At 40.7% G+C, this 16066-nt stretch overlaps 1 protein-coding gene across 1 annotated transcript in view; it reads right to left on the bottom strand.

Moving 5' to 3' along the window:
• rad54l (RAD54 like) overlaps positions 1 to 13380 on the bottom strand; it is a 32803-nt gene extending 19423 nt beyond the window's left edge. The window contains exons 1-11 of the mRNA XM_073476686.1: positions 13124 to 13380; positions 12939 to 13022; positions 10168 to 10278; positions 10019 to 10079; positions 9799 to 9934; positions 8632 to 8701; positions 7661 to 7949; positions 5466 to 5590; positions 5231 to 5381; positions 5021 to 5147; positions 4629 to 4703 (exon numbers count right to left, since the gene is read on the bottom strand). Of these exons, the coding sequence (XP_073332787.1) occupies positions 4629 to 4703; positions 5021 to 5147; positions 5231 to 5381; positions 5466 to 5590; positions 7661 to 7949; positions 8632 to 8701; positions 9799 to 9934; positions 10019 to 10079; positions 10168 to 10278; positions 12939 to 13022; positions 13124 to 13126 (1232 nt within the window). The 5' untranslated portion in view covers positions 13127 to 13380. The remainder of the gene's footprint in view (positions 1 to 4628; positions 4704 to 5020; positions 5148 to 5230; positions 5382 to 5465; positions 5591 to 7660; positions 7950 to 8631; positions 8702 to 9798; positions 9935 to 10018; positions 10080 to 10167; positions 10279 to 12938; positions 13023 to 13123) is intronic.
• Positions 13381 to 16066: the final 2686 nt, after the last annotated feature.

Genomic DNA, 16066 nt, shown 5'->3' with positions numbered 1-16066 from the left:
AACAGCCTGAAGACCGCACAGCTGGAAAGGATGGGACTCTTATTTAGGAATGCTCACGCAATTGCTAAAAAAGGAAGGCCATTTAACGACTTCGAATGGCAATGCACGTAAGTTATGTTTTTTTATTCTATGTATTACTGTTAGTCGGATTTTAGTGAGTTAATGTCATTCTCGTCGTTTTTCAAAATAAAACAACGAAAAAACGACTCCTATCCTCAGTATTTGTTTCCAAAACCAAAATGAAAAACGGATAATGACTCGTTTTTTTCGATTTCCGATTTTGTGCTCACATGAAAAGTGGAAAAATTGGATAATGGTCGTTATCCGGTCTGACAGGACCGTTGCTATCAGGTTGCTATGGACTCCTCTCCGCCCAGAGACCGGCCCTACTCTGCCCCTGATTGGCTAATACCTGCTGTCGGACGTGGGTTTGATTGGTTAGCATGACTGTCAGGATTGGAGCCAGTCAGAGGCAAGACGACAGCAAAATAAACCAATGCAGCTAGTATCTTCGTCGGACAGTCCGGCCATGATACTAGCTAACCAATCAAACCCATGTCCGACAGCAGATATTAGCCAATCAGGGGCAGAGTAGGGCCGGTCTCTGGGCGGAGAGGAGTCCATAGCAACCTGATAGCAACGGTCCTGTCAGACCGGATAACGACCATTATCCAATTTTTCCACTTTTCATGTGAGCACAAAATCGGAGATCGAAAAAAACGAGTCATTATCCGTTTTTCATTTTGGTTTTGGAAACAAATACTGAGGATAGGAGTCGTTTTTTCGTTGTTTTATTTTTGGTTTTATTTTGAAAAACGAATGAACGAATGATACACGGATTGTGTTAGGCTGCATGTAATTTGTGCTGGATTACAATGTAATGCAGATATCCATTGACATCTGCATCATTCAAATTGTATCATTCATTATTTCTTTCCATTGTGGTTTTCTAGGCTAGATGAGAAAAAGGGCATAAACATAGGTAACACCTATGTGAACAGAAAGCAAGCCAGGGTGTTTATTAAACACATAGCAGCAGTGGAGAGGGCGACCCTACAGTCCAAGCTGGCAGAGACCAAATTCCTCTCCATCTTGTCAGATGGGTCAACTGACTCAGCAGCCCTGGAGCAAGAAATTGTGTATACACGTTTCTGTAAGGAAGGCAAGGTGGAGGTCCACTTTGTTGGCATCCAGGATGTGGAGAAAGCGGATGGAGAGAGCATAGCTCAAGCCATAAATGCCATGATGCAGAGGGTCAGTGAGGAGTGGCAGATCAAGTTGGTGGCCTGTGCCACTGATGGTGCCTCAGTAATGACAGGGGCACGCAAAGGAGTAGTAGCCAGGCTGAGGGAGACCAACACGCATGTCCTCGGGATGCACTGCATGGCCCATCGGCTAGAGTTAGCTTTTAAGGATGCAGTCCAGAAGTGTACGTTGGCAAGACAACTTGAAGATCATCTGTCAGGCCTTCATACATTTTACCGCAAAAGTCCACAAAATAGGGCAAACCTTAAGCGCTGCTTTATGACAATGGGCCAGACACCCCTTATACCCACCAGGGTTGGTGGCACCAGGTGGGTTTCCCACCTCCTCAGGGCTGTGGATCAGTACCTTAGAGGTTACAAAGCAGTGACCAGTCACCTAGAAGAGGTAGAGTAAATTAGACTGTAGAACAGATTTTTGAAGATTTGGTCAGCTATCTGCAATGCATAGGTCAAGTGAAGTATAATGACTAACTTGATTTTGTTCATAGGTTCAGTTACCTGATACTGAAGGTGTAAAAGCCGCTCAACGGAACAAAGCGTGTGGCTAATTAAAAACCTGCCGGGACCCGATAGCTCTTATGTTCTGCAACTTCATGCATGACTGCCTGACCCACCTCAGTGGCCTCTCCCAGATGGTTCAAGCATCAGCTGTCACAGTAGCTGAGGTCCACAGCTGTCTAGCCACCACCCAGACAATACTCACAAAATATAAAACTAGGTAAGTAACATCCAAGAAATAACTGAAATGTGTCTGTATTTGTTGCTGTGTCTGTATTTGCTAAATATCTTGTCCAATATGACCTCTGTACCACAGGCCGGGCCCCAAGCTGAAGGCCTACATGGAACAGCACGTGAGTGATGACAGCACTGTAAACCGTGTCATGAGGGCAAAGGCAATGCTCCTGGACGAACTCTGCCAGAGTCTCCAAACAAGATTCTCTGATATGAGCACAAGCCTCCTCCAGGCTACAAAGTTGGTCAATCTAAACATTTGGCCTGATGCAGAGCATTCGGAAGGTATGATTACAATTACAAAAATAACATTTATTTAGAAATTCTTGAAAGCAAATAACTCCAATAACTACTATATTCTGTGTTTTTATTCTCTTTATCTCTCCAGAATTTGGTGAATCTGAAGTGGAGGTATTGGCACATCACTTCCAAGATGTTCTCACATCCTCTGGGGTTGCTGTCGATCAAATCCCTGACCAGTGGACCATGCTGAAGACACGCCTTTATGAGACGGGAGAGAGTCGGCTAATGAAGACCTGGCCAGAGATCAACAGGTTCTTGAAACATCAGTGCCCTGACATTCTGAGCTTGGTGGACCTGGTTCTAGCCCTGCCAGCGTCCACAGCAGACTGTGAAAGAGGCTTTAACCAAATGAAGCTTGTCAAAAGTGACTGGAGGTCCCGGCTAACAACATCAAGTCTCTGTGATCTACTGGTTGTCCAGCTCTCAAGCCCATCTATAGAGGACTTTGACCCAAACCCTGCTGTCCAGCTGTGGCATCAAGCCAGCATCCGGGCTCGAAGACCTGACTTCATGGAGGGGAAGAGGAAACCTCATGAGTGCGCCTCTGATACCTCAGAAATGGATTCTGATGAGGAGTGACATGTGTCATGTTTACTTTAATAAGCATGATTGGAATGGTTGATCCTCTGTTTTGAATGTGTGATGGTTTGTGTGTGTCCAGCCTGGACACTATGTAATTGTGTGAGTGAAACCATAGTCTGTATATATTGTGTGTTTTATGGCTGAAACAGAGTGAGAAATCAAAAGCCTTCTCAGCAGAATATTGCCAGATATGTTACAGAAAAGATTCCAGTGAGCACATTGACAATCAGTTCTGTTGTTGTTTGCATGTCCAATTGGTTACTTTGATAACTTTTGCCCCAAATTACCTACTTTCCGCCACATGTTTTCTATTTAATCTCTCTGCTTTTCGTTCTGAGTGTTCTAAGTGTTATATTTTCTCTATAAGTGTTATTTTCCTAGATTCATAATATATACATTTAATGAAAAGAAATTAAATGTTAAATAAACCTGATTTAACATGGTAGATCTTTTTGTATTGTTTTTCATATGCAGTTATAGTGCAACATTTGGAATTGGGACATTGAGGTTAATGGGTCGTTGTTCTGTACTGTGGTGAGGACTTGGTGTTTAACAGCTGAACTGTGGTAACTTCTCTCCTTACTTTTGGGAGACTTTTCTATAACAATTTCCACTTTACCCTGTGGGTCCAGTACAGTTGAACATAGGGAATAACGAAGTACAGTAAATTCTATAGTTGCAAGTAGATATTGCTATATATTACTAATCTTCTAATCACCTAATGATGCAATTTCCACTTCCTTTGTGTGGGTCCAGTGCAGTTGAACATATGAAACAAGTTGAAGTAGGCTTACTGTAAATTCCTGTAGTTGCAGGGAGATATTGATATAGATTTCTAACCATCTAACCTTCATTTTGAACCACTTTGTCGATTCAGACTTCATTTCCTGTTATTTCACGACCTAATAGATGACCCTTGGATAGTTTTACCCCTGTAATCATTCATTGGTATCACATAATTACTGAATAATCAACTCTGGTAACAAGTACTGATTGGGAAATACTATGTGCATGTCTTGTACAAGAAAAATATGTTTCTAGGCATTGTACTGTTCACATCAACGCTTAAATATAAAAGTGGCTGGTAAAAATGTTGAGTGGCTGGTAGATTTTAGAATTTACCAGCCACAGTGGCAGGTGGACAAAAAAGTTAATTTCCATCCCTGATATATATATATATATATATATATATATATACACATACATATATCGGCCGATATATCGGAATATCGGATTTTGAAATCACCAAATATTTGTATCGGTATCGGCCTTAAAAATCCTTTATCGGTCAGGCTCTAGTTCAAATCAATACAATGCGGGGCTCCTTAGAATTTCCCATTGTAGTGTTTTTGGCTGAGTCTAATGGCTGTATCAAAGAAGCCCTATTAAAATGGTCCCAGAAAAGTCACCAGCTGTTATCAATCAGAATCACTCAGAAGAAGTTAAAAGGCCATGCTACAAAGAACATTTGATTCACACAACTTTCTATAATTACCTAAATTGATTGTTCAAGTTACTGTTTGAATAATTTGATCCAGCAGATTTGGTCACATTTTCAGAAGACCTATGATAAATTCATTATTGAACCAAACTTCATGAATGTTTTTTGTGACAAAGTAGAGTAGAGTTGTAGAAATCACTGAAACTGAAGACTGCCATGATATACATGTTCTTTACAAGTGTATGTAAACTTTTGACCACAGCTATAAATATTTAGGTCAGCAGACACCAAGTGAAAGAACCTACCTGCAGCACACAACCTGTTCGATCTTCACAGGGAGATATTTTGACAATATGTCAGATGTTCTCCTGATTAAACACCTGTGGAGGCACAACACGGACAGTATTAGAGAGGTATGTTAAATATAGTTAAATACAAACTAAACATATTCACACCCAGTGTTGGAGAGTATACAAGCATTTGTTCCCAGAGTATACTCATGTAGAATATCACATGACATGGTAAAGGTATGTTTGAGTCAAAATTCAAACAAGAGAATTTATTGTAGCTATAATTATAATTACAATGTGCAGCCTCAGTGACTGTCACAGCCTCACCTTTTCTTTACAACAATAAGAAAGTAATAAAACATTCAAAAAAGGAAATATACATGTTTAAAATGCTTTGAGCTCCTCACCTGCTGACAATACTGATGAGCTCCTTGAGTTTCTCCTCCCCAGTTTGTCTGTCTTTATCACTGGCAGCTGCATCTCGACCCTTCAGGATTGGAAGCTCAAATCGCTTTTTAAACTCCTGGGCATTGCCTGCCATTCAAGTGAAAAAACAAAACAAATAACGGGATCTACTTAAAGAGCAGAAATAAGTCCCATGTTTTTGGGCTGCTTACCAAGGATCCCAGCATTAACAAAGTGGACCAGACTGAAGTACTCCAGCAGGTCGTTTTGGATGGGAGTGCCTGATATCAGCACTCTCCTCTGGGCACTCATGGCATTGAGGGCTTGGTATGTCTGGTTGTCGGAGTTCTTCAGTCGATGGCCCTACAGCACACACACCTATTAATGTGACATCATGGTGTCCAGAGTCAGCGATAGCTCTGAAGTATAAAGGAGGAGATGAAGTACCTCATCACAAATGACAAGTCCAACTTTGCCCTTGTGCAGAACCTCAGCATGCAGTCGAAACGTCTCATATGAAATGATGAGGATCGGGGTCGGTACTCTCAAACCATGCTGAGACATGAAGTTCACTAGAAATCACAGAAAACAAACCAAACACTAAGCAGACAGTTAAGAAGCTCTGCATTTTGACTAGCTGAAGCAGCAGTTGCCTGGTCATACATCAGTAGACATCATCCCTGAGTGCCTTGTTGGATAATGGATAATAATGAGATGCGTCAGATTTTACTAACTTGCCAAAAAAAACAATAAATAAATGAAATCAGACAGAGGCAGTTTAAATAACTAAATGTTATATAAATTAAAGACAACATGACCTCAGTGTGTCATGATTTCCACTCTGAATCGAAAATCCATTGAAATGAGCTTTCAGTTTCAATCATTGGAATCAAAAGCAGTAATCTCCCTTTCTCTTTTTTCTCTCCAACCATGCCTACTTACACATTTCAGAACTTCAAAGCTGACACAGCTATCTTAGTGTTATCCTGCAGCTATCTTAGCATTAGCCTGCAGCATCACTTCCAGACTCTTCTTCTGTGTGATGAAGACAATCAGCTGACAGAGGAAACTCTGACAGTGTCAGATGTTCTTTTCAGAGATACTTTATTCGTTTGTTTGTGAAGAGGGTTCACTCTCTAACTTTTTTTTTATTGCTCGATTTATATAACAGCGAATTTACACAAAATAACATTTTAAAACTTGTCATTTATATTCCAATAATTTATTTAATCATCTTCAATCATCAACAAACAAATATGACAAAGTATGCACTGCAGGGTGTTATTCCCCAACAAAAAAATAACCCAGTTTTAACTGGTAATCTGTGTAATCCTAATATACATTACGTTCGGGTGGGGACTAAAAAGAAGGTTTTTGAACAACTCGCGTTAGCAGTAGCAGTAGCAGTAGCCGTCCTGCCAGTCGAGATGTGTCGATCCCCGAGTGCGGCGTAACATAGAGCTTTCTCCTCCATGTTACGCTGCACCCGGGGATCGACGCATCTCGACTGGCAGGACGGTGGCGATTGGTGGTGATTTGTTAAAAAACCTTCTTTTTAGTAAACTCTGTGTACACAAACAATGTTCTCAATGCTCGTGTTCATGTATAGAGACCCTGGTGATACTACGAGCAAAGTTTCATGTTGTGTCGAGTCTTCTTAGTGTTTTAAAAATAGTGATTTTGATGCTACCATAAAGTTGCCCGTAGCACGCAATTGAAAATGATTTTGACCCGAAAACGAAACTACAGTAAATCTTAAAAGTGGCTTTTTCGTCGTAATTATGCTTTTACATGAAGGTTTGACTTGGGTACATTCAGAAAAAAAGCCTAGGTTGCATTTTGGCGAGAGTTACACTTTAAGCATGGATAAATGCTACAGAGGGAACACAACAGACATTTCTCTGTGTAGCTTAAAGTTTCACTTCGGTATTCCCCAGTTTAAAGCGCAGTAATGATCTGCCTCATCCTGGTTGTTTACTGTTATTTTTTATCTGCGGATGAGGACAAACAGTCATTAGTAGGACCAGCATGCCAGTGGCATAACAACATAACAGCTTCGTCTTTCGGTAAACTTATCAGCAGAGGTTCCGAAAATGACACACACGGACCATTGAGTGCACTCCCACACCACCGCATCAAGCTGCAAAGATTAAATCGAATCATGACCTTAAAATGGACGGTCAAATTGGATTTGCAGCATTGTGACACCTCTACTGTCACCACATGGACTAAATGAAGAGCTAGACAGACTTGAGGTGTTTTCTTTAAACTGAGCCTAACTTGTATTATTTTCATTTGATAGAATATGTTGGAAATGACACTGGAACTGGTTTTGTTGATTTGTTTTGATTTAACCACAAGATGGTGGTCCAATGTGTGAAGGAAAGACAGGAGCGGCTAATACTCAGGAAGTAGAGCAGGTCATCCAGTAAACGGAAGTGACAAGTGTTGTAAAGCGCTTTGAGCTGTCAGTAGACTGGAAGAGTGCTTTTGAAAGTCCTTTTACCAAATGCTGTGTGAATAAAGTAAAGAGAGCCCTCCTGCTTCCAGCTGACCCCCCGATGCTAACTCTAGCACATATTGAGGTAACCCTTTATCACATGATCAGATTGATAATGACAGAGTGGGGAGAGATAACCTACCTAGCTGTCTATTGATTGCATCCTTTGAACCTCCATCGATGGCAACTGGTGTGACACGTCCTCCCAGCCACTTTCCCACTTCATTGTACCAGTTGCGAACCAGACTGGAAGGTGAAACCACAATGGCTTTGTCTATCTCTGGTTTAGCATCAGGGCTTTGGCGTAGCAGGGTCCACATAAGGGTAATGCACTGCAGAGTCTTCCCCAGGCCCATCTCATCAGCCATGATGCAACCGTACGATCCGGTGATGCGTCTGCCCATCACACACTCCCACAGGAACTTCACCCCCTCAACAAAATAAACACATCCATTTTTCATTTAAAAGAAAAACAAAAAAAACTCATTTATGCTCTCTGAAACTTTTTCTGGAGATTCAATTTCATCTAATGGTCCTCTTCACATCTCAGGGAGGAAGGCTGTGACAAGTGATTGAAAGATCCAAAAAAAACAGGTAAGAAAAGGAAAATCATTTCTTAATCTGTTTTACACATTAAAGTGTGTTTACAGGTCTATTGCACATGTTTGAGGCTCCAGGGAAAGCTGCATGTTATCTAATAACCTGCTTCTAGTGATGTCACCCAGTGGCAGAGTTGCATTTAGGGTAATTTAAGCACCATGTTTTGAAAAGGAAGAGGAATGTATGGAATAAAAGTCGATCTTTTATAGAGGTTTAAAAGAGTGTAATGTGTGTTATAGGAGTGCAATGATGGACCAGTGGACTGCTTTAAAAAACCTTAAGCCTACATTACCCACAGGGCAACTCACTGGAGGTAATTTAACATATTACATGTTTCCTCTGGAGCCACACATGGCTTTATACTACTTTAATGTGTACAACGCTTTAATGTGTAAAATTGGTGGTAATTTTCTGAAGAGAAACACTTCATCAATGTAAGGTTATATATATCTTCTGTTTAAAACTATTGTTATGATCAATGAAACGTTTAGAAAAACTAAATGTTTGGTTTACCTCTCTCTGATGGGGTCTGAGCACTTTTCCTAAAACTGGATCCACGACAACATGGACTGGGAGTTTTTCTCTGGATGGGACAAACACCAGTCTTGTCAAACAGATTGCCAAACACTGATGTAACACACGGCATGGTTTATGTCTACAGATCCATACATCTCGTCCACATTAACCATTTAAGGCGATCACCCAGTGGTTTACTCAACTTCTCAAATGATACTGAGATTTCTTTACATTCACTCCACACAGGAAAGGAGGACTGAAACTAAAACCCCTTTTCCACTGGTCAAAAATCCCACTTAAACCTGCTAAGATCAGGCTTTTGTGTGCAATGGGAATGTGTAAACTCGGCATTTACACCTAGGTCAATTGACTCTGCAGTAGAACCAGGTTTTTATCATCTCAGCTCGGCTTTGATCTAAACACAAGACTTGGGTGAACACGCTAAATTCCGCCGCGCAAAGTGATGACACATTATCAACATCCGGTGGTGGTGCATAAATAAAGAGGAATTTGGGATGTGTCTATTCAAGGACGTTTTATTACTGCACACAGCGTTGGAGATGGAGCCCCATTCATTCCTATGAAAGCGGCTCAGTAGTGTTTTGTAGCCAAAAAAGCTCGACTTCCTGGCTGTGAAAATACCTGGATTACCGACCGAGCCGGCTAACTTCCATTTAAGCGCCCAGCTAACTTGAAGGGGGATGAAATAATTTAGTCATACGGCTCTTCTAGACTTTCCAAATGTTATTGGACCGAATGGCTCAAATTATGACAGTAAAACGGTGGATAAATTATTTTTGAGCATCACAACTCCCATGAAATGACTTGTTTCACTGACGCTTCTTTTTACATTGGGTCTACAGTTGTTTTCTCTTCTGTTACAACTGTTTCCGGCACATTTGTGACGTGAAACGTGACATCAGTGGCATACAACATAATGCTTCAGATAAAAATCACCTTGCCTGCGGGAACTGGGAATAGGGTCAATAGGCAATTTTTAGGAGGTTGACTAATTTTGGTGAAAAAGCGGTAATTGACTGCTCCTGTTTGGAGCATCCAACATACAAACTTGGCTCATGCAGCTTTAACTAACAAGAAGGCCTTTTCACAGGAGATGAAGTCAAAGGCTAAGTCGAGGAAGAGTTTTATGTGTTTTGAACCTACTTGCCAGCTTTGATCAGGTCATGAGCACTTAAAGATGCAGGCTCATAAAGAACCAAAGCATCTTCAGCGAAGGGATCGTGAAGAGCTCTCCTGACTCCTGCTCGCTTTAGACCAAGTGCCCTGATTCCCAGAGAGCCTGTGGGTCATTCATCAAGAGATCAGTAACTGTTCACCTGTTCGAGACATGAAAAAGAAGCCGTGGTGACAAATCAAACATTACCTGTGTAATTTGGAAGAGGGATCTTAAACGGCTTGGAGAGGATACTTCGAATAAATGCCTCCTGTACAAAAGATGATAAACCAGTGAGCCCAGTCACCCATCACTGTACTCACATACACAATGTATGCATAGTACTCAACACTGCTTACATGTTTGTCACCATCCATACATGCAGGCCAGTTGTTCAGCTGTGTCAGAGGCTTCCTGAAGGGAGACACAGGGATTCCTCTCATCTCATTATCACTTCTCCGTCTTTTCTCCTGTGAAACAGCAGTACACACTTCTCAGGTCCCACACATTCAACTCATTCATTTCAATGTTTCAATCACTAAATACAACAGTTTTCCTCAGTTTCTAAACAAGACAAGCTTGTTATTATGAAGACAAACATCTCGCTCCAGCTATACTCCTGTTTGTGCCTTGTTTATCCATTAACTACACATATCATACATGTTCCACTTATGTGAAAGCTTTGATCAAACTGTAGGAACTCATGGCAAACATGTTATGAGAGATTCAGCAATTCATTGTTTAAAATATCCGCTTCGATAAGACATTCTGGGGATTATAAATACAGCAGTTATCAAAACAATCTTTGTAGAAGTAAACCCTGGTGAGTGAGTCAGATGATGCTGATGTTAGTTTACAGTTAAACAGTGTGTACACAGTAAAAAAGAAAAGATTTAACTGGCAGATATACTAAGTTAGTCTCCATACAGACCACACAACAATAGGGTTGATCTGCACTAATCTCCACATGTGTCCGCTTTGAATGTTTCATATTCAGAGCTGCCAAGTCTCACGCATTGACCATGAGACTCATGCAATTGAGCATCTTTACAAAGTCACACGCTAATCCTCATATGTCACATGGTGAGAATCATAAATCGCCCCTTTTTATTTTTTTCCCCTCTAATATATTTATATATTTTATATATATTTTCATATATTTTAACCCTAACCAATCATCAGTCCTCATGCCTAAATCTAACCAACCCAATGAAAGGCAACAAGAACCAACCAATTAGAGGCAGAGCAGGGCGGTCATGCCGTCACATCTCAGGAGGAAAACAAACTTTAGCCTACAGGCTGCAAACATTAAAAAATATTGTGAGCTAAATAATGATGTCTTTCAACTGAAGCAGAAGGTCAAACAGTAGGTAACCATCTCATTCTGATATGAATTATGTTATTTTTCTAGGTTAATAAAATGCATCCTTAAAAAGTCACCAGAATTTACAGACCATGGAAAATTATATCGATCCAGACAATAACTTCTCCTGTAACATAACTGATAATATCTGCTACTACTACACAGAGGAACAGCATAATCAAACCATTAAGACAGTTAACAGCTTATCAATAATACACTTCGACTGCAGAAGCCTGTATGCAAACTTCAACAACATCAAGGAATACTGAAGTCACTGCCATATCTGAAGCTTGGATCAACCCTGGTAAAGGCACAAACTTTTAATTGGACAGATATGAACTCAGTTATATAAACATAAAAAAATAAGAGTGGAGGAGGAGTGGTTATGAATGTAGACAAACACCGGAATTATATAGTGTTAGAATGTATGACAACTGTGTTGGACAACTTATTAGAATATAACAACTGAAATCTGCATAGAGAAAAACAAAAATGTAATAATTAGTTGTGTGTATATACAGGGCACCAGGGTCTAGTATTGAATCTTTCAGGGACTGGATGGAGGAAATGTTTTCAGAAAAAAGTCATAAAGTACTTTTCATTTGTGGGGATTTCAATATTGATCTGTTGAATCCAAATAAACAAAAACTGAATGAAGAATTCATCAACACAATGTACAGTATGAGCCTATTTCCAAATGTTACCAAGAGGCAGAAAATAAAATAAAAAATATAAGAATAAGTTAACTAATATTACAAGGAGATGTAGGAAGGACTACTACAGTAAAATATTAGATGATAATAAAAATAATGTTAAAGGAATATGGAATATATTAAATAGTATTATTAGAAATGTTTCTAAACCAATAAGCTATCCTCAGTAATGTATTGATAATGAAAATTATAATATGGACGATGTGGTAAATAGCTTTAATAGATTTTTTGTGATTGTTGGACCAAACTGATCCACCGGTGACAACAGAAGAAATGAATGATAATTCTATAGAAAGTGTCTATGTGTAGAGTGTCAGACTGGATTTAAAAACAGAAATCACTAATTTGCTTGCGAGCTCACTGATACTGTGAGCTCAGGGGATTTACAGCACAGGAGCTACTTTTTGAGGCTGTGTGGGTCAAACACACTACACTTCTGATTTTTTTTTTTTTTATCTGTTTCAGAGATGTCAGGGAAGAAGCACAAAGACCTGCTTTCATTCTGGCCAGTGATAATTTGTCTGAATCTTTCTTGCTTCATCAGATTTTATAATTATTTGTATTTCTACTTGTGCTGGTCCATTATGAACAATATGTACAATTGCAGGAAACTGTTTTTTAAGGTGGGGGAGAGGGGCTGCCTGAAAAATGAGAGAATAAGACTGAATAATGACATCACAACAGTCTTATCTTAATGTAGACTATGTGTATGAACATCTGTCTAGTCACTAATTTACTGATAATATTTCTTGCATGTTCTCTGGTATATTCAGAGTAAAGACAGAGAGGGAGAGAGCACGCAGAGGCCAACAGGACAGGGAGAGTAGCTGGCATGGAGGTTAGTGAGAAACTGAGCAAATAGTGATGGTTAAGACCAAATAATGACATCACAACAGTCCAATCCTACTGTTAATTTAAAATGAGATATTACTCTAAATCTGGCTTCAAACGGACCCATGTCTTTCGCTAGTGGCCAAAGGTCCCTTCCCCCAAAGTCTCAGTCCAAACCTTTGGTGAAACTCGACATCTCTGATATTCATACTAATGTACTTACACTTCTACATGTCCACTCATCATCTTCACACGAATCTCCTGCCTGCTTCCGTTTGGCAACCTGGCTGGGGGCCAGACTCCGTCTCTGGGATTAGGATTTTATACGAAGATAGACATTAGATGGTGTAAAATTGAATGCAACTGAATGCAGCCTGTAGCATCATAGTAATAATTCGGCCTGCTTACCATGGTTCTTGTTTCCTCGACGTGCCTGTTGTGAGTGAGCTGTCCGTAATGTTAATGTGTAATGTTAGCCTCCTCACAGCTAACGTTCAGTTAGCAGCTCTTTCGGCTTCATCTCCACAGCACATGACAATGCAGCTGTAGGCCGTTGACTAACACATAGTACTGTAAGCAACACTTACTGTCGTCATCTTCGGTGACAGAACAGTGACAACGGCTGTACTTTTAGTTGAAACAGCAGGTACCGCTCGGTTTAGGTTCGCTTTGTATTAAGTTCGCGCTAAATTTTGCACAACACTACGGCAAGCAGGAAAGGTCGAACAGAGCGCTGTGTGAGTGTAGGGTGGCCGCTCAGCTACGTACAGAGGTGCAGCACATTTTCATCCGTTCATGTCCTCGCTGTTCACACTGGACACGCAGGAAAATGGTGTAAAACATGGATGTGGGAACTGAAACGAGGCTATAACATGTGTCGAATTGACAAGAAAGCCCAAAAACTGGGTTTTGGGCTTCCTGTTTGGGAGAACTATAGAGGTAAGAGTAGGGACAGAATATTCACCAGTGTATTAGGTTGAAAATGGAACGCCACAAGGGAGTCTATGTAGTCCAATATTCTTTAACTGTATGATTAATGATGTATTTGAGGAGGTGGGTGGAGGAATAAGTAAATCATTATTTGCTGATGATGGGGCGTTATGGGTAAGGGGGAGAAATCAAGAATATCTGCAAAAGAAACTGCAGGTAGCAGTTGATAAAGTGGAGCAGTGGGCAAATAGGTGGGCGTTTAAATTATCTGTAGCAAAAACCCAGGTGATATGTTTTGCAAAACGACATAAAGAGGTGTCAATAAAGTTATATGGTCAAGCACTGGAGCAAGTTAAAGTTACTCGGTTTTTAGGAGTGCTGTTTGATGAAAAGATTACTTGGAGGCAACATATTGAGAAGGTAAGAGATAAATGTAAAAAGTTAATAACCTCCTGAGGTGTCTGGCAGGTTGGGATTGGGGTGCAACCAGGAAGTCTCTGCTAAACATATACCAAGCCATGATGAGGGCCAGGTTAGACTATGGTAGTGTTGCTTATATATCAGCAGCAGAGAGTCACCTTAAGAAGTTGGATGTGGAGCAGGCTAAGGGACTGAGGATATGTAGTGGGGCTTTTAAGACTTCTCCAGTAGCAGCCCTGCAAGTTGAGATGGGGGAAGAACCTCTGAGAATAAGGAGGGTGACGCTCATGTTGGCATACTCGGTGTATCTGCAGGGCCACAAAAGGTCTCACCCAGCAAAGGCCATACTAGAGGAGTGCTCAGAGCATAGCAAGACAAACTTCTGGAGTCTGGGCTGGGTTGGAAATTTAAAGGCTGAAAGTATTGGTTTATGTGATGTGCAGTATATGTTGAGTGTTCCTCTACCTCTACAGAGTGTAAACTGGCAGTGAAGGAGAGAGCAACAGACCATGCTTCAGTGTATACGGTCGAACTCTTAGCTATTAAACTTGCTCTAAGGTGGTTAAAGAGAGACAGTAGTGTTAATGCACTAATTGCATCAGACAGTTGGGCAGCCCTAAATAGTATCAAAACAATGAAATCATGCAGACAGGACCTAACTATGGAGATACATCAGCTGTTGTATGAACTTCAAAGCAGGGGGGGTGGACAGTCTGCTTTCTGTGGGTTCCGGCTCATGCAGGGGTTGAGGGCAATGAGGATGTGGACATTCTTGCAAAGCAGGCAGTCAGGTCACAAACAATAAACAACAATATCCCGCTAGGGAGAGCTGAAGGAAAGTCAATCATAAAAACACAAATGCAAAAGATATGGCAAGAGTACTGGGACATAAACGAGACATGAAGTCACTTTTATAGCATACAAAAGCAAGTGGGGGGAGGACGAGTGCTGGACAGAAGCAGGAAGGAGGAGGTGGTCATCACCCGCCTCAGGCTAGGGCACACAGGGCTCAACAGAACATTACACATAATACTGGCAAATGTAGAACCTGTGACCAGCATGAATCAGTACAGCATGTTCTGATAGAGTGTAAGGCATATGAGAGAGAGTGGAGAGAACTGGAAACAGCCCTGCAAAGGGAAAAAGTAAGGTTCACAATAGGAAACCTGCTGCAACGGTCAGAAAATGTTAGTAAATATGTAAGAAAATTCCTGAGGGAAACAGGGTTAATGGACAGGATTTAGTTATTATTACTGATATTAGTGTGATTATTATTATTAGGGCCCGAGCAGGGAACCTGCAAGGACCCTATTGTTTTTGTAGTGATTTTTTTTTTCTTTGTCCCAAATGATCGCATTTTTCACTGCCTGAACATACCCCAAAACTCACCAAACTTGGAAAATACGTCACACCTGGCGAAAAATTTTATAATCTGTTGTTGGTGTGAATTTCCACCACTAGGTGGCGCTATAATCAAGGAAAGTGCGTTTTGGCTTATAACTCCCACATAGTTTGTCGCACATTCAAAAACCTTATATCCACGCGTTCAGTGAATTGTGCTGAATCTCCTGATATAGGCCATATACGCCCATTTCCGCAAATTTGTAAAATGTCGCAAAAACCTACTTTTTCGAACTCCTCCCAGGCAATTTCACCAATTTGCACGAAACTTTGCACACAGCATCTGTGGATGCTCCTGACAAAAAGTTATTAAAAGAATTTTGATATTCCAAAGAATACTCAAGTTATTAAATAACAACTTCCTGCAGATTTCGTTCCAAACAGGGAGTGTTGCATATCTTGACCAAATACAGTCCCATTACCAAACTTTTTGCTAATTGTGTTCCATGGCCCGGTGACGGTTTCTGCAAAATTTGGTGCCAATCGGCCAATAGGTGGCGCTTTTATTGCTAAATAACGAAAGAACAGCTTTACTGCCTTCACTTTTGATTGTAAATTCAGGGTTTCTCCAACAGACGGCAGTGCTGCCTTGCTAATGGA

This window comes from Pagrus major, chromosome 11, assembly GCF_040436345.1.
Source record: "Pagrus major chromosome 11, Pma_NU_1.0".
NCBI lineage: Eukaryota > Metazoa > Chordata > Actinopteri > Spariformes > Sparidae > Pagrus > Pagrus major.
The sequence above is the reverse complement of the archived record's forward strand: the minus strand, read 5'-3'. Positions and strand labels throughout refer to the sequence as shown.